The sequence below is a fragment of the Danio rerio genome, chromosome 17, assembly GCF_049306965.1.
Source record: "Danio rerio strain Tuebingen ecotype United States chromosome 17, GRCz12tu, whole genome shotgun sequence".
Taxonomy (NCBI): domain Eukaryota; kingdom Metazoa; phylum Chordata; class Actinopteri; order Cypriniformes; family Danionidae; genus Danio; species Danio rerio.
The window spans coordinates 38641351-38664868 of NC_133192.1; the positions used below are offsets into that span (position 1 = coordinate 38641351).

The window sequence follows — 23518 nt, forward strand, 5'->3', positions numbered from 1 at the left end:
ACATTTTTAAAACGATTTAAGTAACTTAATAGATTTGTGTTGAGGCAACATAAAGGAATTGTGTGGAACCATGCATTTTGTTACAGTGTACATGGCTAAAATATGGGGAAAAGCTAAGATGAACAGAGGGTAACTCATTAGGAAGATTCAAGTTGCCAAACACAATCCATTCTGCTTTGTCTTTGTTCAGAGAAAGACATTTCTGTGACAGCCAAAGTTTGAAGTCAACTAAACATCCGTGCAGAGATTCTGAAGCAACAGGGAGAAAGATTTGAACATTGTCAGCATACAAATGAAATAAGACATCCTCCTTTTCTGCTTTGTTGTTCATCAAGTGTGTAAAAAAAATATATATATATTTATTAACTACTAACCCTATGTCGTTACAAATCCATGAGACCTTTGTTTATCTTCAAAAAAAATAAATAAATAAGTCAACATTTTAGATGAAATCCAAAAGCTCTCTCATCCTCCATACATACCAACTGTCCCAAGACATTCAAAGTCCAGAAAAGGTACCAATAACATTGTCAAAACATTTATTGTGACTCCAACAGTTCAAATGAAATCATACAAAACTCCAAAAACAAGTTCGTGTGCCAAACAAACTGTAAGCACAACTCTGTTTACTTATATATCATCTGACAACTACATCAGGTTGCTTAATTGAGCATTTACTAAGGGCAGAACAATGTATTGGCATTAAAGTCAGCAGTGCAACTTGCAAATAGTGTACTGCCTGTAGTAAACGCACAACCAGTTCTGACAAGGAAAACATTGCCGAACAAAGTTGTTTTTACAGTTTGAAGTCACACAGAATGTTTTTGCTGTTTTCTTTTGGACTTTGAATGAGTCGGAAGATTATATGAAGGAAGAGAGAGCTCCAGGATTTCATCTAAAATATCGTAATTTGTGTTCCGAAAGACTGAAGATCTCAGGGGATTTCAACAACATGAGGGCGAGTAATTAAAAACAGATTTTTCATTTTTGGGTGAACTCACCCTTTAATGGTCCCAGCGGAGATTAATAATATAATAAAAGTAGAAATACAGTACAGGGAAACGATTAAATCCAAACTTACTCTTTAGAGGGAACAGTGATGAATGTACATACACAAAACAAGCAGCGCTCCGAAATCCCGTTGAAGCTTAAAGGGCTGGAAATGCAGCAGAGCCCAGAGATATTACACGAAAACACAATAAATCTCTATAACACGCGCCTGTTAAAGCAAAGCAGCTCATAATCGCAAGACACAATGGCTCCGCACTATCCTCATGAGGCGCACGACTCGCGGCGACCATCTGAAACTCCAGAACTGCATGATCAAACTCTTGACGCCTGCCGTCCCGCTGTGGGAATACCTGCAGTGTGACTCTTATTGCCTGCGCAGTTAATAAAAGCTGGACCTGGGCCCGCAATAATCTCTAGCATCTCGGGTCTGCGAGATTGCTTTTCATTAACTCGCTTTTATGCTATTAGTGTATTCCCCACATCGAGAGGCTTGCAGTGCTCTCCTGCCTCACAATGTCACCCGCTTTGTTGAGTTGAGCAGATTTAGAAAAATCACAATGCGCCCATGAAATGAAGCTTTTGTCAGGCTCAAGCTGCTGCCCTCTCCGCTGTCTATCGGTGTGAATTGCGAGGGTCAAGGTAGCCTTGTTTGAATACAGTCTCCATAATTTTCCATAAAAAAACGTGTAATGCATATGTACGTGGCTGTGCATCTGTTGGCAGCCAAATGAGGAGGGCAGCGAAACCTCCAGCGACTTTGATTCTCATCATACCTAAAAGACCCCAGGCCACTCCCACAGACAAACATCCATTATTCATGCAGTGCAAACACTCCCAGTCCAGCATCTGTGCTTGGTTAAATATTAATCCTCCGAGCGCTGCCCTATCATTCAGACGGTGCAGAATATAAAACCTCACCTGGGCGAAGAGGAATGGAGCGTACGATTCAATCGAGGCCATCGGGTTTTTCCAATTTCTCTCTCCTTCGACAATTGGTGTGTGGCGTAATTGAACTGTGGGTTTTACATGTCGAAAGCTGAGAAGAGCTAGGCTTTTAAATGAGATAAAAGATCAAGATTTTATATAAAGTTTCACCGTTTTATATAAGACTTAAGGTTCCATATTGTTTTCGCCTAAACAAAAGAGTGTTTTTTCCATAATAAAGATCAGGTACACTTTTTTAAAACATATATAATTTTTGTAATGCATATTATGAAATATTATTACTATTCATTAAATATATATTAATTTAACCCATAAGAGGCCAGACTGACTTCTCCTTATAGAAAACTGTAAAGCAGACCAAACGGACCACTTATACAGTAACATGTTCCTGTAGCTGTTTTTGAAATACAACCCCCACCTTGTGAAATGTCTGACAATGGACAATAATATTAATTTAATTTTATTTTACATACTGTGCGTTACTACAGGGAAACAAACAATCCCAATGTCTCATGAAGGTCATGGGACCTCATATATATATGAGACGTCATATACTGTATAATAAAATATTCATGCAGGAAGTATTGATGGTGTGCAGGATCTTTGTTTCCCTTTTGCACATTTTGATTTTTCCCATGCACCTATAGTTGCTTCAGATGTGCTGACTGGCGTATGTTACTACAAAAATTAAGCTTTTTTGCTGAACAAGATACATGTTTCCACAACATATCAAAAGTATTACCCTTCTGCTGAGATAAAAACAAAAACCATTTGCAGAAGTAATATTGTCTTTTTATTTTATTTGCTTTGCCAGAAATTATTTCCTAATTATTTCCTAACAACATGATTATACACACTGTATATATACTCTGTAAAAAAAATGATATGACAAAGTCATGACTACAAATGTTTTTTTGAAAGCAGTAAGATTGTTTTGTAGTTTACAAATATATATATATATATATATATATATATATATATATATATATATATATATATATATATATATATATATATATATATATATATATATATATATATATATATATATAAAGTTGAAGTCAGAATTATTAGCCCCCCTGAATTATTAGCCCCCTGTTTATTTTCCCCCAGTTTCTGTTTAACGGAAATTTCTAAACAATTCAACTCATTTCTAAAAATAATAGTTATAATAACTCATCTCTAATAACTGATTGATTTTATCTTTGCCATGATGATAGTAAATAATATTTGACTAGATATTTTTCAAGACACTTCTATACAGCTTAAAGTGATATTTAAAGGCTTAACTAGGGTAATTAGGTTAACTTGGCAGGTTAGGGTAATAAGACAAGTTATTGGATTAATAATGGTTTGTTTTGTAGACTATCGAAAAAAAAATCTAGCTTAAAAGGCTAATAATTTAGAAATTTTAAAATGGCGTCCAGGAAACCGAACTGAACTTATTGGACTGACTGGTGATTCTAGTAAGAGTTAAATTAGCATTAGACTCGAAGTATAAAAAAACATAAGAATAAAAAAATCTGCTGAATATACTGTACACACTTTATTAGGTACACCTGTCTAACTGCTTATTAACGCAAACTTCTAAACAGCAAATCACATGGCAGCAACATTTAGGCATGTAGACATGGTCAAGACGATCTGCTGCAGTTTAAACTGAGCATCAGCATGGGGAAGAAAGGTGATTTAAGTGACTTTGAACGTGGCATAGTTGTTGGTGCCAAACAGGCTGGTCTGAGTATTTTAGAAACTGCTGATCTACTGGGATTTTCACGCACAACCATCTCAAGAGTTTATAGAGAATGATCTGAAAAAGAGAAAATATCTAGTCAGCGGCAGTTCTGTAGGCGCAAATGCCTTGTGGATACTAGAGGTCAGAGTAGAATGGACAAACTGGTTTAAGCTGATAGAAAGGCAACAGTAACTCAAATAACTACTCGTTACAACTGAGGTATGCAGAAGAGCATCACTGAATGCACAACACGTCGAACCTTTAGGCGGATGGGCTAAAGCAGAAGACAACACTGGGTCCCACTCCTGTCAGCTGAGAACAGGAAACTGAGGCTACAATTCACACAGGCTCACCAAAATTGGACAATAGAAGATTGGAAAAATGTTGCCTGGTCTGATGAGTCTCGATTTCTGCTGCGACATACGGATGTTAAAGTCAGAATTTGGTGTCAACAACCACATGAAAGCATGGATCGATCCTGCCTTGTACCAACAGTTCAGGCTGGTGGTGGTGGTGTAATGGTGTCAATGTTACAGCCATACCTGAGTATTGTTGCTGACCATGTCTATCCCTTTATGACCACAGTGTACTAATATTCTGATGGCTACTTCCAGCAGAATAGTGTCCCATGTTATAAAGCTTGAATCATCTCAGACTGGTTTGTTGAACATGACAAAGAGTTCACTGTACTCAAATGGCCACCACATTTACCTGATCTCAATCCAATAGAGCACCTCTGGGATGTGGTGGAACAGGAGATTCATATCATGGATGTGCAGCCGACAAATCTGCAGCAACATGATGCTATCATGTCAAAATGGATCAAAATCTCTGAGGAATATTTCCAGTACCTTGTTAAATCTGTACCACATAGTTTTAAGGCAGTTCTGCAAAAGGCAAAAGGGATCCACCCCAGTACCAGTAAGGTTTACCTAATAAGTGATTGGAGAATTTATATATATATATATATATATATATATATATATATATATATATATATATATATATATATATATATATATATATATATACATATATATATATATATATATGGTGAAAAGTAATGGTTAAAAAGTAATAGGTAATGTTTTGAAATGCATTTTTGCCCCACAGGTTTTTCCTAGTTATTTAGCATTTTATAACCTCAACAGCTTTTGCCATGTCCCGACACTTACTTTGACAGTTATGAGGATCTTCCATGAAAACATCTGTTTTGTTTTTGTGAAATGATCTTTTAAAATCATTTCACTGCTGTCCACTCGTAAATTTGACCACATTTTCTTTCAAGAGTTTTCAGAGTTTTTGTTTCTCATTATAATAACATTTACCCATTTCATCACCCGGCTATTTTCGATTTCATTTTCTACTTATTATTAAAATGATGTTGCTCTAAGAAGAATCAAATTAATACAATAAAAAAAATCATGCCTTTATTATTAATTCACCGAGCGCTGCCCTATCATTCAAATGGTGAAAAATATAAAACTCCACCTGGCCGACGAGGAATGGGGCACGATTCAATCAAAGCAATTGAGTTTTTCCAATTCCTCTGTCCTCTGACAATTGGCGTGTGCCATAATTGGACTGTAGGTTTTACATATCGAAAGCTGAGAAGAACAAAGCTTTTGCTTCTTAAAATTACAAACCTGAGTCTTCCAGAAAAGAAGCACCAGAGACTTGTGGAAAAAGCAAAAACCAAAGTTAAGCAAGGTCTTCTCTCTTATATTAGCAATAGAAAAAATAACACATCCGTTTAAACACAGAAGACTTTCAATGGCAACTAGACTATTGCGGCCCCTCGGCCAATTTAGCCTGTGCCACATTCGATTATACTGACCATATCTCTAATGGAAAAACCTGCGATTAGCTATTTTCGGCTCTCCTGTCGTCTGCGAGCGAGCAACCGGAGGATTCATTTAACAGTTATGCGAATGTGAATGGGGGGCCAAATGACGAAATGTAATGCTAGAAGACGTTTCAGATCACTGGGAGATTGAGTTGTGTGGAAAAATATCAAGCAGGGGGTCTGTGGTGACTCTTTTGATCATCATTTGAATGCAAAAAAGAGAAATAAAAGAAATCGGGCACCCCTCCTTCTTGGGTCTCTGCATGAGCAGATGTCAAAGGGTCATGAAACCCCCCTCTTTTAGTTCAAGTGTACCTCAGAAGTTAAAAAAAATGCTACATGATGGGTGTGGAGCACTGCGAGCCGAGGAAGGAGTGGGCGTGGCATAAAGAAAGAGGGGAGTGAACTGTTGTCAGTTGCCTCACAAAATGAGACACAAACCGTGAGGAGACGCATGATTTTATAGTTTACAAAGTTAAAATGCAAAGAAATAAACAGTAGTTTATTTCTATTAAAATACTAAACTAGTAGTTTATTTCAAAAGTAATTTAATGCCGTGTTACATATACAATAGGCTATTCGTAATTTCAAATAATATAACCACAATTTGTTATATCATAGCAAAGATAATCATGAAAACACTATAAATGAGGAGGACTGCCGAATCATCGGGTCTGAATACAGACAGTCACAGTGGATAGCAGGACCGTTTGTCTCTTTCCCTATCTATTCCAATATTCTGTAAGATTTTAAACATAGGCGAACACAGCAGCACAAATATAGTCGACATGTCTGAATGGTAACGAATTTAACTGATAAAAGACAAAGTCCGCCATTCTCCAATTCTTGTATAGCTCTCCTAACAAAAATGCTTGCTGAGCACAAACAGCTCAGCTGCATCAGCCCAGAAAGCATTTAGGGGAAAGCCATGCAACAAACCCTGTGGATCATGGAAACAAACACCTACAGCCCTTCACAACCACCTAAATTCTCAGTCTCAAAGCTTGGCAGGTCTGTCTATATGGGTCTCTCATTGGAAAGCACCTGCTGCCATGAATAATTGAGAAGCAGGTTCTTCTCATAGGATAAGAAAACTCAGTCTATGAATAATAATGAGAAACCAACACATCACTAGACAGGCAGACAGCCCTACGTCATCGAATTTTATCCCACCGCAATAATGATCTTAAACCCGGAAGATGAAATTAGCTGACAAAGGCAAAATTATCCCATTTTCCCCACATTTAAAGCTAACAAGTGCTAACGTTGTCTTAAATGATGCTCAACACACACACACAAATCTGTTGAAATCTCAAAAAAAGTACTCAAGGGTTTCTTGAACCTTTAAAGTAAAAAAATGTTACAAAACTAATATACCAGAGAACTCCATTATTAATTTCTTTATTTTGTATAGGAAAGATTTCACTTACAAACCAAAATTCGCAGCCGTCTTTTTTACATTTTTAATATTAAAAAAAACATATAAAACATATTTATTGTCTTAGATCAGTTAAAAACAAGAAAAGTGACAGATTTTTGGAATATTACGATATTGTTTTGAAATACCACTGATGCATAATAAGTCTTTCCTCTGTAATTGCTGTATTTGTATTATTTTTTTCTTATTTTATTCTTATTTTTTTCTTCCTTTTTTACTGTTTTATACAGCTGAGGCCAAAATAATTTGCCATCCTGTAATTTTAAATCAAAAATTTCCCAAATAATGTTTAACAGAGCAAGGAATTTTTCACAGTAATTCCCACAATATTTTTTCTTATGGAGAAAGTCTTTTTTGTTTTATTTTGGCTAGAATAAAAGCAGTTTTACATTAAAAAAAAAAACATTTTAAGGTCAATATTATTAACCTCTTTAAGCTATATTTGTTGGATTTGTCTAATCACTCTAACTTAGCTAATTAACCTAGTTAAGTCTTTCAATGGCTTATGTCAATGTCACTTTAAGCTGTATACAAGTGTCTTAAAAAATATCTAGTCAAATGTTATTTACTGTCATCATGGCAAAGATAAAATAAATCAGAATTGAGTTGTTAAAACTATTTATGTTTAGAAATGTGTTGAAAAAAATCTTCTCTCCTTTAAACAGAAATTGGGGGTAAAAAGATATACAGAAGGGCTACAAATTCTATCTTTAACTGTAGGTACTTATATTATAACTTGCCCTATTAAGTTCAAGTCAAGTCGAGCTTTCTTGTCATTCGTCATTGTTTCATTCGTTTGCAGAACGTACTTTGGGTATATGTGTGTGCGTTAGTTTGTATGTAGGTGTGTAGTATTTTGTTTTTGTATTTTTAGTTTGTTTTTTAGTTAGAGCAGTTAAGACGTTTGATACATTGAAGATGTTTCTTTTCATGTTGTTTCTATTTATTTATTTTTATTTACACACCTCCAACTACCTCCTTTCCAACAGGTAATTTATAATTTATTTATTGTAAATATTTTTATTTCACTGTACAATATATTTTCACTGGTTTCACTGGACGTATGGGCAATAAATAATTAGTTGCGGTTATATTTGGTGTTGAGTTGTTTTTTTCTCCATCCATTTGTCACACACACACTAAACCATTATAGTTTCAAATACTCTCAGTGTAATATTAACATCTACAGGGACGTAACATATCTCGCAGGACAACGGTGCTACATAAATTAATCATAAATACAAACACAGCACTGGACATGCTTATTTTAATAACTATTTTTGAAAAGCCTATGCATAACTAACATAAACTATAAAATACCTAATAAAATACATAATCATTATTGTTACCATTACTGTCAATGTCCTGTATAGGTTCGAATGTTTGTAATTGAAGCATCAATAAAAAAAGAATTTAAAAACATATGTGGTCACTTACTTGATGACAGTGCCTTTAGCGCCCCCTGCAGTGGTGAGCATGACCCTGGTGGTGAGGCTCACTCTCAGGTCGTCCTGGTCGAGGCCCAGGAGATCAGCGCAATACTCCAGAGTCTGACTTGACTGGTTCTTCAAAATGCAGCCACCTGAGAGCAGACGCTAAATTATAATGCTCATCTTTAAACTCTGGCTCATCATGTTTCTAATGTGACGTCTAGACAGCAGGGGGTTGTAAATGTCTCAATGTGCTGATGCTTTTGTAGCTGTTAATAAATGTTTTCTGTAATTTAAGTCATAAATACACTAAATGTAGACCTTAAAAAATGCCTTTAAAAAAGCTTCTAGTGTCATCGTTTTTATTGTTGCCGTTATTATAGTCTGAATTATTTTTATAGTTGTTACCATTTTTAAAAAGTTTCAAATGTTACTTTATGCCAATATATTTAGCATTTACAATCCTCATTGACTGAGAACTATTTCACTTGTTTTAAATTAAATTTTACAAGGATAGGAAATATCTCTCGCTTTATATTTTAGTTTTGAGACAATATGACAAATTAACCTGAACAAACAATATTGTGTCTGATAATATCATAGTTTAATTTACATAAAAAGAAAAACTGGTTGTAAGTGTCTATTGTTTTGTTTTGTTTTGTTTGAAATTTGTTAAAATTTTTACAACCATTTTAAGGTCAATATTATTATTAGCCCCCTCATTCAATATTTTTCTTCGATTTTCTACCGTTTTATTTTGTCTTGTTTTGTTTTGTTTCATTTGAAAGTCTTATTTGATTTATTTTGGCTAGAATAAAAGCAGTTGAAGTTTTTTATAACTATTTTAAGGTCAATATTATTATTAGAACCCTTAATCAAATTTTTTTGGATTCTCTACTGTTTTGTTTTGTTTTGTTTGAAAGTCTTATTTCTTTTATTTCAGCTGTTTTGTTTTCTTATTTTGTTTGTCTTTGGTTGTTCTCTTTTCTACTTTTGAGTGTCTCTCACTGAAAAATTAAAAATACTTTTGTTTTGTTCCATGATATTTTACCACCTAAACTTTGAAGTCCTAAATGATCAAATGATCTGTCATTTACCTGATGCATGACATCTGCTGTTTTGTGTTGTATTTTTTTACCATTGTTTTTATGTATATAAATGTTTAAAATTCACTGTTTACTGTTTTGTTATTGCTTTTTTTTTGTTTTTTGAAAGGCTTATTTGTTATTTTGGCTAGAATAAAATCAGTTTTCAATTTTTTACAACCATTTTAACGTCAATATTATTTTTAATAGCCCCCATAATCAATTTTTTTTTTCGATTCTCTACGGAATTGTTTTGTTTTGTTTGAAAGTCTTATCTGTTTAATTTCAGCAAGAACAGGTTTTTCTTGTTTTATTTTGATTGTCTTTGGTTGTTCTGTTTTCTACTTCTGAGGGTCTCTTTCTGAAAGATTAAAAGTATTTTTATTTTGCTCCATGACATTTTACCACCTAAACTTTGTCGTCCTAAATGATCAAATCATCTGTTAATTACCTGATGCATGACATTTGCTGTTTTGTGTAATTTTTTAGCATTATGTTTTTTTTTTTGTATGTAAAAATTTTAAATGAAACAAATTCACTGTTTACTGATACATGAACTATTTCTCTCATTCCATAATAGGAGATTGTGTAAACTACTTAAAAAGGTATTTTTCCTTATATAAATATTGTTTTCACTCTTCTACCAGACAATACTTTACAATCTTAACTTCCTGAATGTCAAACGTTCCAATAATTTAAGAGACTTGTCTGTTTTTGTTCAGTATTGTTTTTATCATCCTCATCATAAATTTGTTTAAAAACCTCAGCTTTTCTCCAAATAAACTGTTAGGGGTTTTTTTTTTTCACAGCAAAGTTAAGCAAACACCTTTAAAAAGCTTCCTTTTCTTTACTGCAATTGCTTTCTTTTAATGTATTTTTTTCACTAGGGGTTTTATTTTTTTCAGTGTTATACATCATTATAAACAACAATAAAAATATAATAAATATAATATAAATAATTTTAAAAAAGAGTCTAGTTTTATACATTAAAACAATAAACCACTTAGAAAATTAAAATTCGAAGAAGATAAAACCCTCATGGCCTTTGTCTCATCAGTACTGTAAAAGCTAAAAATAAACCTATAAAAGCACTCCATCACACTCCTTCAATCTCCAAGCATGTCTCGGGGCTTTTTCAAAGATATGTTCTCATCCGTAATAGTCTCCAGGTCTCATGTAAGACCTCGATAACATTAGGCTGCAGGTTTTCCAGCTGAAAGGTGTCTCAGGATAGCAGCTCCATTGTGAGCAAAGAAATAGAGCAGGCCAGAGCTTGAAAAAGGTGTTATGCCTTCATCAGAAGAGGAAAACAAATCTGGATGCGTGTCTGGCAACACTAGAAAGAGCCCCCTTTCCCCCACAGCAGCTCTCTAATGAGGTCTTCTGAGTTGGAGGAGGCTCGAATTTGAGGTGGTTTAATGAGGAGAACATCAGCACATGTGCATGAGCTCAAAAATAAGAATAATAAAAAACACTTCAGACATCAGTGAAAATCTCCTTCCCTTACTGAACACAGAGTAACAAAGCAAAATGGAAGTCTCTCGAGTGCTTCTAAAGCAAGCGTGACATGATGAAGCAACAAGCGATAAATCTTTTCGTTTTTGTCCTGGTCGGCGTGATTGCAACTGACACACTAGAATTTATATATATTTTTATTTTTATTATCAGTATTTTTTATGCTCTGTTTGGCTTCTAGTTGCTCGACAGGAGTGAAATCCCCACTGGTTTGCATATTAAACTTCAAATATGTTCTGATCGGATCCGATTTTATCACTTTATGCAGAACACAAAATTACTTCAGGCTTGAAAGTTGGCACATCATGCTGGGTATGGACATCAAATCAAAGCTAAATTGTTTGCAGATGTTGAAAGTAGTTGGATAACGTTTAAAGTACCATGAAACTGTGAAGTACATTTTCTGAGATTTTAACCGTTTCTGTTTAGCTATAAAAGAAAACTGGCTATTTCATGCAGTGTGGCACCATTTTCTGGGTTTAAAATCAGTTTATTGATTTAACGGCGTCAAGATGTGGCAAATTACTATAGTAATTCATTGGCATGTCAATGTTAGATGACTACTTATAATGTTCTAGGTCCTTATCCTGAGAAGATGCCTTGCTTAATTGTTCATGACAGCAGGCATTGATTTCCTATGACAGACGCTTTAACCTGTACGACTGCATAAATTGAAAGACACCTTCATGGATCACAGTTGACTTTTTGTTTTTGTTTTGTAAAAGTTTCTGGGTGGCATAAAACCTTGTTCACATAATAGTCTGAAACAGAATTAGCTACAGCTCCTTGATATAACCAATTATCATGCATAAATGGAGAAAAATGTTTTAAAACTTATTAATTGAATGTCCAGATGTATATAAGTACAAAAGTACACAGTTGTGCATTGATTTGTGAAATACATTACCTGACAAAAGTCTTGACACCTATCAACGTGTTAGGTATCGTTTGCTATCAGAAGTGGCTTATACGAAAGGCAAAGGCCTCTAGATTACACTTATTTTACCAAAATAAAATATGATTATGCCTTGATTTTTATATTATTTAATTACGAAAAAGTAAGGTCTGTCTTACTTAGACAAAAGTCTTGTCTGTTACTGAACACAAAAAATGAACAGTATAGAATATAAAGTCATGGTGTAGTGGGGAAATAATTAATATTGTTTATGACTCCCATGAGCTTGGAGGATTGCATCCATACATCTTTGAAAGGACTCAAATAACTTATCAATAAAGTCATATGGAATGGCAAAGAAAGCGTTTTTGCAGAGTTCATCAAGATTCTTTGGATTCATCTTCAATGCCCCATCCATCTTACCCCAGACATGCTCACTGATGGTTATGTCTGGTGACTGAGCTGGCCAATCCTGGATCACCTTGACCCTCTTTGCTTTTAGTAGATTTGATGTGGAGGCGAAGTACAAGAAGCAGCGCTATCATGCTGAATCATGCACCTGTGGTTTGTAATATAATGGGCAGCACAAATGTCTTGATACCTCAGACTGATGATGATGACATCCACTTTGCAGATATCTCGCACGCCCCCATACTGAATGTATCCCCAAACCATGATTTTTCCTTCACCAAACTTGACTGATTTCTATGAGAATCTTGATTTATTTCTTTTTTTATTTAATGATGTTCTGCGTAGCTGTATGTTCATTTACAAGTGCAATGATGAATTGTAGCACGCACATTAATCTTAGAGGTCCTGAAAATAAGCATAAAGTGTGAAATAAAACTTTGCCACGTTCACTTTTGCAGCATTTTCAAAACTGTGGTGCAGCCTCACCAGTTATGAAAAATAGAGTTTTATCACACATTAAAGGTCATGTGAAGTGTTTTCAAATATGCATTTTTTTTAATTCTATGTTTGATGTAATCTCAACTGAAACATGAAGAGGGGCGGGGCACATAGTAGCTCCTCCCCTTTATAAAAAAAACAGCCAATAGCATTTTGTTTTTAATTGCAGCTCTGCCAGTGAGAGTAGTTGAGCTCAAGCGCATCAAATGGAAAGCCAACAAGAGCTATTTCTCAATATGCGTTCTTGTCTGTACTTGCGTTCTTGCGTCCTCGTGTAACGTCATCAAGTACTGTTCCAATTCAAGGTTAACCTCTTGCCAAGTGCAGATAAAATTCCCAGATGTGTACTTGCTCCGCCTCTTTCACCAAGGATGCTTCAAGAGGTGACTTGTGCGAACTTACAAAGCACAGGTATCCCAGAATGCATTGCAGCGTAACCAGCGAAAGCTAATGGTGGAGGAGAAAACCCACACGGTTTTAAAAATACTTCTCTGTTGTGTCACAAATTAAAGCTTAAAGAGTTTTTTCAGGCAAGAATGTAGTTGTTTTAAACTCGAATCGGCAGTTTTTTTTATAGATTATAAAGCGTTTTTAGTAATATGCCTCAGCCTATGCGGACCCCCAGCCTGTCAGCGGGAGCTTCGTCATCATCTCCCCCGCCGAGAGCAGCTTTACATGGGCCAGTCCATCATGAATGTACCGCTGGATTGCATCTGTCCATTGCAGTTAATACATGATATTTAATACATTTTGTGCATATCTAACCGACAGTTTTTGGTCTTATAAATCTATTATTTGTTATCAGGTGTATTATTTTGTCAGTATTATTTTGATAACTTTTATAATTGTCTTTAATTATTTATTCATTTATTTTCTTGTCGGCTTAGTCCCTTTATTAATTCGGAGTTGCCACAGCGGAATGAACCGCCAACTTATACAGCATGTTTTTGACGCAGCGGATGCCCTTCCAGCGGCACCCTATCTCTGGTAAACATTCACACACACACTCTTACACTACGGACAATTTAGCCTACCCAATTTACCTACACCGCATGTCTTTTGACAGTGGGGGAAACCGGAGCTCCCGGAGAAAACCCACGTGAAGGCAGGGAGAACATGCAAACTCCTCACAGAAACACCAACTGAGCCGAGGTTCGAACCAGCGACCCAGCGACCTTCTTGCTGTGAGGTGACAGCACTACCTACTGCGCCACTGCCTCGCCTGTCTTTAATTATGTTACCATGTTATACAAGGTTTGTCTTTGATTAACAAATTCCTAAACATTATCTTTTTTTTTGTTTTTGTGTACGTCTTGTACTTTATACTTGTATAATGTCCCTTGTAGTTTATTAAATCAGCTAATACAAGACACGAGTCTGTGTATAATAACCCATTTCACTTCACATTTATATTGATTTGTTTACATTTTCTTAAATCAAAAATATAGATTTATATTTATTATATATATTTAATATTAATATAAAACTAATAATAAGGCTGTGTTTTATTTAATTAAATCATTTTATTTTAAATGTATAGTGAAAACGGTGAATCCATGGTGAGGTAAGTGTTGTTACAAAGTACACTGCCGTTCCATTTGAAGAAGTACCCGAGTAGTGTCCTTGTGTCCTCAGTAGTCTGTTCTTTTAAGTCTGAACTTAGCAAGTCTGAACTTCCAAAGACACAAGTCTGAACTTTGCATACTTGGTATTGAGAAACAGCCGAGAAGCTATTTGAAGGGGGCAGGGCATGTCAGATACTACAGATTATTTGATTGGTCAAGAGTTGATGAGAAACTGAAGTATGAGGTGACATACTTCATAAATTAGTTGATCTATTAGAAGAAGTGACAAACTGCAAGCTCTGGATGTTTATATTACACTTCCTCGCCTCTGGAACTCTCTGCCCATAGAGCTAAAAAAGGCTTCGTCGCTGCCTATTTTTAAGTCCAAATTAAAGACGCATTTATTTTCAAGGTCTTTTTAAGTATAAGTCCTTCAAATTCAGAAGGGGGGTGGGGGGTGTTGGGAGTGGGGAGGGGGATCAAAACGGTCATGTTCTCTATCGTGTTTAGTGTTGGTCAACTGTGGTAGCATCTTTTAATTAGGAAAAATATTTTATTATTATTATTACTATTTTTTATTTTAATTTTTGCTCTTTTATTGATAATTTTTCTATGTTCCTTACTATTATTTGCTTATTGCTGTTTTTACTGTTTTATGCTCATATCGTGTGTTTATTTTCTCTCTGTAAAGCACTTTGTGCAGCCCTGTGGCAGTGCTATATAAATAAATATAACTTGAACTTATATCTTCTAAATGTGAACGTTGTCTGTTTTGGAGCACACTAGATATTCTTAAAACTAGCATACTAATACTAACATCTAAAAAACTAAAATAAAAAGTGCATTTTTTACACATAAATTATTTCAAGGGTTACCAGAGGTGCTTCCTGTCTCTTCAAAGTCGATATTGCCGAGATGAAGAACGCCGGCCACCACTCTGAAGAGATTGAGCTTCTCGGTGTCATCCAAGCCGATCTTCTTCATGGCCACCACCATCCTGTTGAAGTCTCCCAAGTCATCTAGCAGAGGGTCCTTCAACGCACCTACTTTCCCATGCTAAAGACACAACGGACAATCAAGACACACGGTATTTCCACAATCAACCGTATTCACACGTCACACAAGCACTGCAGCTGTAATCAGAGATCAGAAACCTATACTGGAAAGGTGTATACGGAGTCCGATCTCTGATTAGAGGAAGGAGGAAAAGAAAACAAACCACACCTGAGGGTCAAGAGTGCACCAGAGCTTCTGTTTATAAATTCTATTCAATTAAACGATCATTTGTCTCATTACTTTTTTCTTTGAGTAACACAAACAGCAACAAAAAACAAAACATTATTTTTTTATTTTTGCTTAAAGTTAAATAAAACATTTTTCAATCTGCTTCTGTTTGTGTTTACAGTAAAAGGTTACAAGATTAAAAAAATGTTTCTATAGCTAAATTTTAGTTTTAAGGGTGTGTTCACACTTGAAGTCTGCTTTACTTAGTTCTTTAGTTATTAAAAAATACATATTTACCTGTTATTTCTCGCCATTTTAAAGACCAAACATAACATAAAAAACTCTTTAATTATGCATAGTTTGCAGTGCTCTCGTGCACTAACATATTATTTTTTTCCTAATTAGAGAACTCATGAAGTGCTTAAAATGAAAGATAAAATGAGATGAAAGAAGCAGCAACAATTACTCTGTTGGACACCACCAAAATTCGCTGGAAAAACTTCCACTACATCTAACTCAAATGGAATTAAAATTGTGACTATGATGAGAAAAACCAAGGTATTTTTAAGCATTTAATGGTCGCATCACGTCCGGTTTTGGATTAATTTATGACTGATTTCCAACTGAATGATACAGTTCGGAATAGTAGTACATTACAGTCAGCATTTATTTCTGTTTCCATTATCAGAAGACAGAGGTACAAAAATAGTAAATAGAATTATACTTTTTAGAGATACCACAACAGTAGGGTAGACCAAAAGACTGTTTGGTATGAAGCAATGTTTAAATGGCAGCGTTCACGTTTATTCACATTAACAGCAGTAACTAAGAAGGCTGCACGATTTATCGTTTCAGCATCGATATCGCAATGTGCAAGTCTTCCAATAATCACATCACATGCTCTACAATGTCATTTTGGGATTAATAAAAGTTCCCAAAAGGCATTAATATTAGGTTGTTTTAGGTCTTGACATCAGGTGAGCAAAATTCAATGACTACACAGCATCTAAATATAACGTTATTTTGATGTCCAATCTGCTCGATAAGTCGTGATGTGTGAGATACTGTTTCCGGGTCCAAGCCGCTACTCATTTGAATTGAGAAAATATTCATTCATGAACACTTTTTTTGTCATATCAAACATTAAAGTGAATTTTACATTAAATCATGTATACAACAGTCTCTGTACTTGTTGCATCTGAGACATCAATATTTAAACAATTTATTAAAAAAAAAACATTCACTTTCTGGTCATAGGTATGGATGTATATATTGTGATTGTGATTTTCTGAAGTATTACAGTGCTTTGTAAACGTTTACCATTTGTTGAGTCTTCCCATACAGTTTAATAGAGCGCTTGGACCTGGAAGCCACTTCATGTGACATCACATTTAACAAGCGGATAACAACGTCAAATAATGTTGAAATTTGATTGATTTTGTGTTGGAAAGTGACCAAAATCCAATGTTGAACCAACATCTTAAACCAAAGTCATATTGACGTCAAATACTGACATTCATTCGTCAGGTATGGCAACCAAAATCCAACGTCTGATAGACGCCATAGTGGTAACATCTATACAACGTCAAGCTGTAACATTATTAGACTTTTATATTTTGTTGTTTTTCAGGTTGGACATTGGACACTGACGTTGACCTGATGTTGGGTTCTGACATCAACCCGATTTTCATTTCCAAACAAAATGCAACATCCCACAACGTTGGACTACAACGTCAATTTAACGTCATGTTGACGTTCTGTGGCTGATAAGTTGACTTAATAAAATAGGTTCTAATGATGTGAAAGATTTTGATTTTAATGTATTTTTAAGGACTGTGCCTGTAAGATCAAGAACATTTACACCATTTAGGCACAAGAAATTCTAAAGCTTGAACTTTAAAAAAGATTTTTTTTTTTTTTTTTTTTTTTTACACAATGAAGACTAGTGTTAATTTACATTTGATTACTGATTTTCTAAAACTCAATACAGTTAGGACCATGAATCTCTGTTTATTTCATTTTTATCTTTGCTTTTTTTTATCTGTGCTTTATTTTATTTTGTATATTTTTGTATACTTTTGTAAATTCTATGCAGATCCATTCCCCTAAAATGATGAATTCTTTCCAAATAGTAACTCAAGTCATCTTGTGAAATTGTATCCATATCGCAATATATCTAATCGCAGAAAATAAACTATTGCAATGTTAGTTTTTCCAATATCGTGCAACCTTAACAGAGCAGTACCAGAGCAACCATAATATATTTAGCCTAAATGAAGCTAAATGTGAAAAGTGTGAACACACCCTAGGTCTGTCACAGTCTGATGACACAGCAGATCACACCACTCTGACCAACACTAGAGCTTAAAAGCTGTTTATGCACAGAACTACAGTAACAAACACCCCATACAAAAAAAATATTAATTTCACAGAGAAAGCCTCATGAATATTAGCTTGCAGACCCATGCACACAATAATGATCAATTTCATGCACAGAAACCCGGAAAGGCAAAGAATGTAAAGCATAAAAAGCATTTAGAAAAGAGGCCAACCGGTAAAACATCACCTTATGGTCCTGAATTTTAAAGAGATCAGGGAAGGCAAAGACACATAATATTCAGTTAGAAAACTACCCATATAAACAGAACGAATATCTATGCACTGTAAAAAAAATCAGGGTTCCACACCTTTCCACAAATTTATTAAGTTAATTTTTAATTAAGCGGATTTTAAATAAAACAATTAAGTTGTCCCAAAAAAACTCAAGAATTGGTTTGTTTCAGCTCAGTATTTTGTTTCAGTATTTAAACAATTGGAAAAAAAAAATATGTATGGAAAACATTTTAATCCTGAAACAAGCTTTATAAAAAAGCTAAACTTTAAAAAAAAACAATATAGCTAATACATGGTATTTCCCAATCAAATTGGAATTCCATTAAAATTACAACAACTGAGAATTTCTTTATTTATGAAGCAGATTTCTGTCTTTTCAAATCTACAAATACTGCTTAAAGTAAATGTTAAACATGTAATATTTAGACATGGAAAAAATCATGGAAACATTTAGGATTACCTGTAAGATTAAAGGAGGAGGAAATTTTATATTGAATCTAAATACGCCACATTTCTCAGTTCTCAAATTGCTCATTATATTAAAAAATAAATGAGCAATAATGCGTAGAACACAGCCAATGTAGATTTGTATAATTTCAAATGATGTGATTATTGTTACTATTTTCTTTAAATATAAAAATCAGCAACTTACTGTACAACAGAAGGTTGGAAAATATCTACATTTCTGAATAAATTTTTGATGTAAAGGTTAAATTCTAAGACAGCATGAACATTTATTTAATAATAAGCCAGTATTGAATTCAGTTCCATTCATAAGTTGAATATAATAATTACTACTATGTGTTAAACATTACTATTAAATAATAATTACTATATTATTTCTATTACCTATAAACAAAAACTATTTTAAATAAACACTAAAACCTAATTCAATCCCAAAGTATTGCTTAAAACATTATTATACACTTATCGGCAACTTTATTAGGTACACCTTACTAATGGTTACGCTGTGTTTGGACAGCGTTTTGCCTTCAGAACTGCCTTAATCCTTCGTGGCATAGATTTAACAAGGCACTGGAAATATTCCTCAGAGATTTTGCTCTATGTTGAAAGTTGCTGCAAATCTATTATGCAAATCTCCCATTTTATCACATCCCAAAGAGGCTCTATTGGATTGAGTTCTAGTGACTGGGGAGGCTATTTGAGTACAGTAAACTCATTGTCATGTTCAAGAAACCAGTCTGAGATGATTCGCGCTTATTTGTTATCCTAATGGAAGTAGCCATCAGAAGATACACTGTGGTCATAAATGGATGGACATTTTCAGCAACAATACTCATCAGACCAGGCAACGTGTTTCCAATCTTCTATTGTCCAATTTTGGTGAGCCTATGCAAGTTGTAGCCTCACTTTCCTGTTCTTAGCTGACAGGAGTGGCGCCCGGTGTGGTCTTCTGCTAGTGTAGCTCATCCACCTTAAGGTTGGATGTGTTGTGCATTTAGAGATACTCTTCTGCACTCCTCGGTTGTAATGAGTGGTTATTTAAGTTACTGTTGCCTTTCTATCAGCTTGAACCAGTCTGGCCATTCTCCTCTGACCTCTGACATCAACAAGTCATTTGCGCCCACAGAACTGCCACTCACTGGATATATTCTGTTTTTCAGACCATTCTCTGTAAACTGTAGAGAGTGTTGTGTGTAAAAATCCCAGTAGATCAGCAGTTTCTGAAATATTCAGACCAGCCCGTCTGGCACCAACAATTATGCCACAATCAAAGTCACTTAAATCACCTTTCTTCCCCATTCTGATGCTTGGTTTGAATTGTAGAAGATCCTATTGACCATGTCTACATGCCTAAATGCATTGAGTTGCTGCCATGTGATTGGCTGATAAGACATTTAAAAACAGTTGGACAGGTGTACCTAATAAAGTGGCCGGTGAGTGTATATTTTTTTTATTCTTATGTATTTTTTATACTTACTAGAGAGCCTAATGCTAATCTAACCCTTATTGGAATCACCAGTCAGTAAAATCAGTTCAGTTTTGTCTCTTTAGGCACTATTGGTTCTGAACCAAAGCCTGAGCGAAGACAAACCTCAGTTTATTCTAAATTAAAAATGGACTTCATAAATATCCTAGCGCCAGCCTAGAGTCATTAGAAGATTCGCCTGTTCAAGGATGATACAAAAAAGAAAAGGGAAAAAAAATAATAAGTAACATCTGCGAATTTGGGCTAAGAAACTAATCTCAGCCCTTGATCTGACAATGCAGCGAAACAGACGGTGTTGAGCTCGTAAATGAACTAGTGCTCCAGCTAAAACAGCAGCTAATGAATATCTCATCACCTCCAGAGGGACTCAACACAACCATGATTTATAATAATGGCCCTTGATAACAATAACATCAATTGATGGGCTCGGTTCTCCAGAGAGGGCAGTGTGCAAACACAACAACGCCGGGATTTATTACACTTTACATAATTCATCAAAGACGTGTACTAATTTCCGGGGGGGTAACTAATTCTATTTGAGGTGATCCTGCAACTTCAGAGATTCTGACTGCGGTCAAGGTCTGTTCATTCAGCACGTCCTCTAGACTTAAAATCACTACACGTACAAAGGAATCTGTGAACTGCAAAAAATGATAAATTCTCACTGCCTTGCATCTTTAAGTTGAATCAACTTAACTTTTTTTGGACATCTCAACTTACGTCAAACTGATTAAAAAAAAAAAAACATTAAGATAAACTTTTTTATACACAGTTAAAAATATACGTAAATTAACATTTTTCTGTATTTTTTGATTATATAATTGATATATTGTATATAATATTATTTATTTATTTATTTATTTATTCTTTTTAATTGCACCATAGGACCTTGATAATTCCTTCAACGAGTTCTGATGTCGAAAAGTTGATGTTGAACACTTTTAATGACATTTTTAATAGTATGATATGATATATTGTCTGGTTTTGGTATTTTTGGTAATAAACTGCCAATAAATGTTCTGTTATTGTACATAATTAACTCTTTATATGTTATTTATTGCAAAATATGTTGTTTCAAACTACTAAAACTTTAGTAATAGTCACATTGTTAAAATGCACAGTTGAATTTTCATCATCAAAAGTCGTCAGAGGAACCTTCCTTCTTTCCCACACTGAATGGTTCACATTTCTTTTTGCATTTTCATTAACATTTTTAGTTATGCATTTTATTTATTTTTTTTTTCATTACAGTAACGGAGTTGCGTATGCACTAGGGCTGGGCGATTGATCGAAAAATAATAGAAATCGACATTCCGAACCTATAATCGATCAAATTTTCCCAAGTCGATTTTTTCGATTATTTTCCCTATCGTGTGTGGAGTCACATGACCCTGCTCGGTTAAGGCTGATTATACTGTGTTGAGAGCATGCACATGGTCCAGCGCAGCCTTCGCGCAGTCGCATGTTGCGGTAATTGGTCGGTTTTGTAGCGTTGACAAAAAACTAAACCCACGTGAAGATAGAGGAACATAAAAACCCACTGCCAGCTAGCATTACGGAAGTATTATTTATATAGAGCAACACAAACAGCAAACTGAAGTATATAAATGCACGGCTACGCAAGGCTTCATGGGTCACGCCGATTACTTGAGGCAGATTTATAAATCAGCCTTTAATGATGGACCCATTCTTGAGCCTTACTTTGCACTAAATTGACGATGATTCGAAGCTGCGCTGAAATGCCTTGGCATGAAATGAGATGGCATATTTTCCATTACATTCAAATTATTATTTACATAAAAATATTTGTTGACAGAATATGCAAGAAATGCACTGTTTAAAATATTAGTTACAGGGTTTACAAGAGGTATTTTATTTAGAAGAGATACTGCTTATTTTCTACTTTTATTATGAATATTCTAAAAGTGCAGGCTATTTATTTTCACTTTTTTATATAAAAAAATAAATAATAATAATAATAATAAATAAATAAATATATATAAACTAAAATAATCACTATAATCATATTTTGATTGAGATTTTGAATTTAGGACTGTTAGCTATGTGTCTCTTGTTAAAGCCACGAAAAGGAAATTATTGCTGGGGATGTTTGTTTGTATATTTAATTTATTTTATTTTTTTACTGTTTGTTATTCTGTTCTCTGCCAATTTATAAAGCATTCCTATAAATAGTCTTTTTAAAAAAAAGCATTAATCAAAGGTTTTCTTAAACTATCAAACAACAATAGTTAGTCTTAGTAAAAGTTTGATAAATTTTTTTGACCTACTTTAAATGTTGACCACTGTATATATGCAATATACTAAAAATATTTATTGCTGTAAAATGCTGGGTGTGTTATAAATATATATATATATATATATATATATTTTTTTTTTTATAAATGAAAAAACTGTAAATACTGAAATACAAAACCTGTAAATTATTGCATATTTTTTTACAGTGTAACTAATTATTAAAATAAGCTTCAAGTTTAATCAAAAACATTTGTTGTTGTGATTTCTTGTCATCATATCCTTTTAGGATTTGATAGTAAATTTGAAATGAGAAATTTATTTCAGCTTGATGTAATTATGCCACGTACTGTATGTGAATCAGCAGGCAGAAAGGATGATTTGCGAACACAGATGAATTTACATACCTCAGGACTTTTCCTGTTTTGCATGATCTGTTTATCTGAGTCCTTGTTTGCAAAGTATCGGGTGCAGCCACGATTCAAATACTGGGTGAAACACAAACACACAATGAGGAGAAGAAAATCAATGAGACCAAAAAGAGCAGACGTACATTCTGAGGCGTTGTAATGCAAACATGCCATCTAGTGGTAAATCTCACATATTTATTAACCAGAAACCAACTATGGATTTGTTCTTTTTTTTTTCAATGTGATAAAATGCTGTCACTTTAGTTGACATTTTCAAGGAAAAGCAAGATCTAATAAAGATTGCATCTTTAATACACTACAAGTCTCTTGTCATATATTGTATGAGTTTTAAATTTGGTCACAATTATATTATATTATATTATATTATATTATATTATATTATATTATATTATATTATATTATATTATAATTTAAATATTATTTATGTTTCTTTTATGCCAAAAATCATTAAAATATTAAGTAAAAATGATGTTCCAAGAAAATGTTTTAAAATTTTCATACTCTAGGAATAGCAATGCATGCTAAACACCTGATCTGGACAACTTTAAAGCAGATTTTTTCAGTATTTTGATTTTTGTTTAATATTAAACCCTTAAATTCCAGATATTTAAATAGTTATATCTTAGTCAAATATTGTCCAATCCTGACAAACAAATAAATAGATGACAAAAA

At 34.1% G+C, this 23518-nt stretch overlaps 1 protein-coding gene across 5 annotated transcripts in view; it reads right to left on the reverse strand.

Annotated features, from left to right (window-relative positions):
* The window catches only part of myo6b (myosin VIb), a 157880-nt gene that overhangs the window by 91137 nt on the left and 43225 nt on the right, over positions 1–23518 (reverse strand). For 3 of the 5 annotated variants that reach the window (XR_012392699.1, XM_009293188.4, XM_021467148.2), the window contains exons 10-12: positions 22823–22903; positions 15250–15430; positions 8413–8557 (exon numbers count right to left, since the gene is read on the reverse strand). Coding sequence is in view for 4 of the 5 variants with exons in the window: in XM_009293188.4 (XP_009291463.1) it covers positions 8413–8557; positions 15250–15430; positions 22823–22903 (407 nt within the window). In the remaining variant the exon portion in view is untranslated. 5 annotated transcript variants of the gene reach the window in all.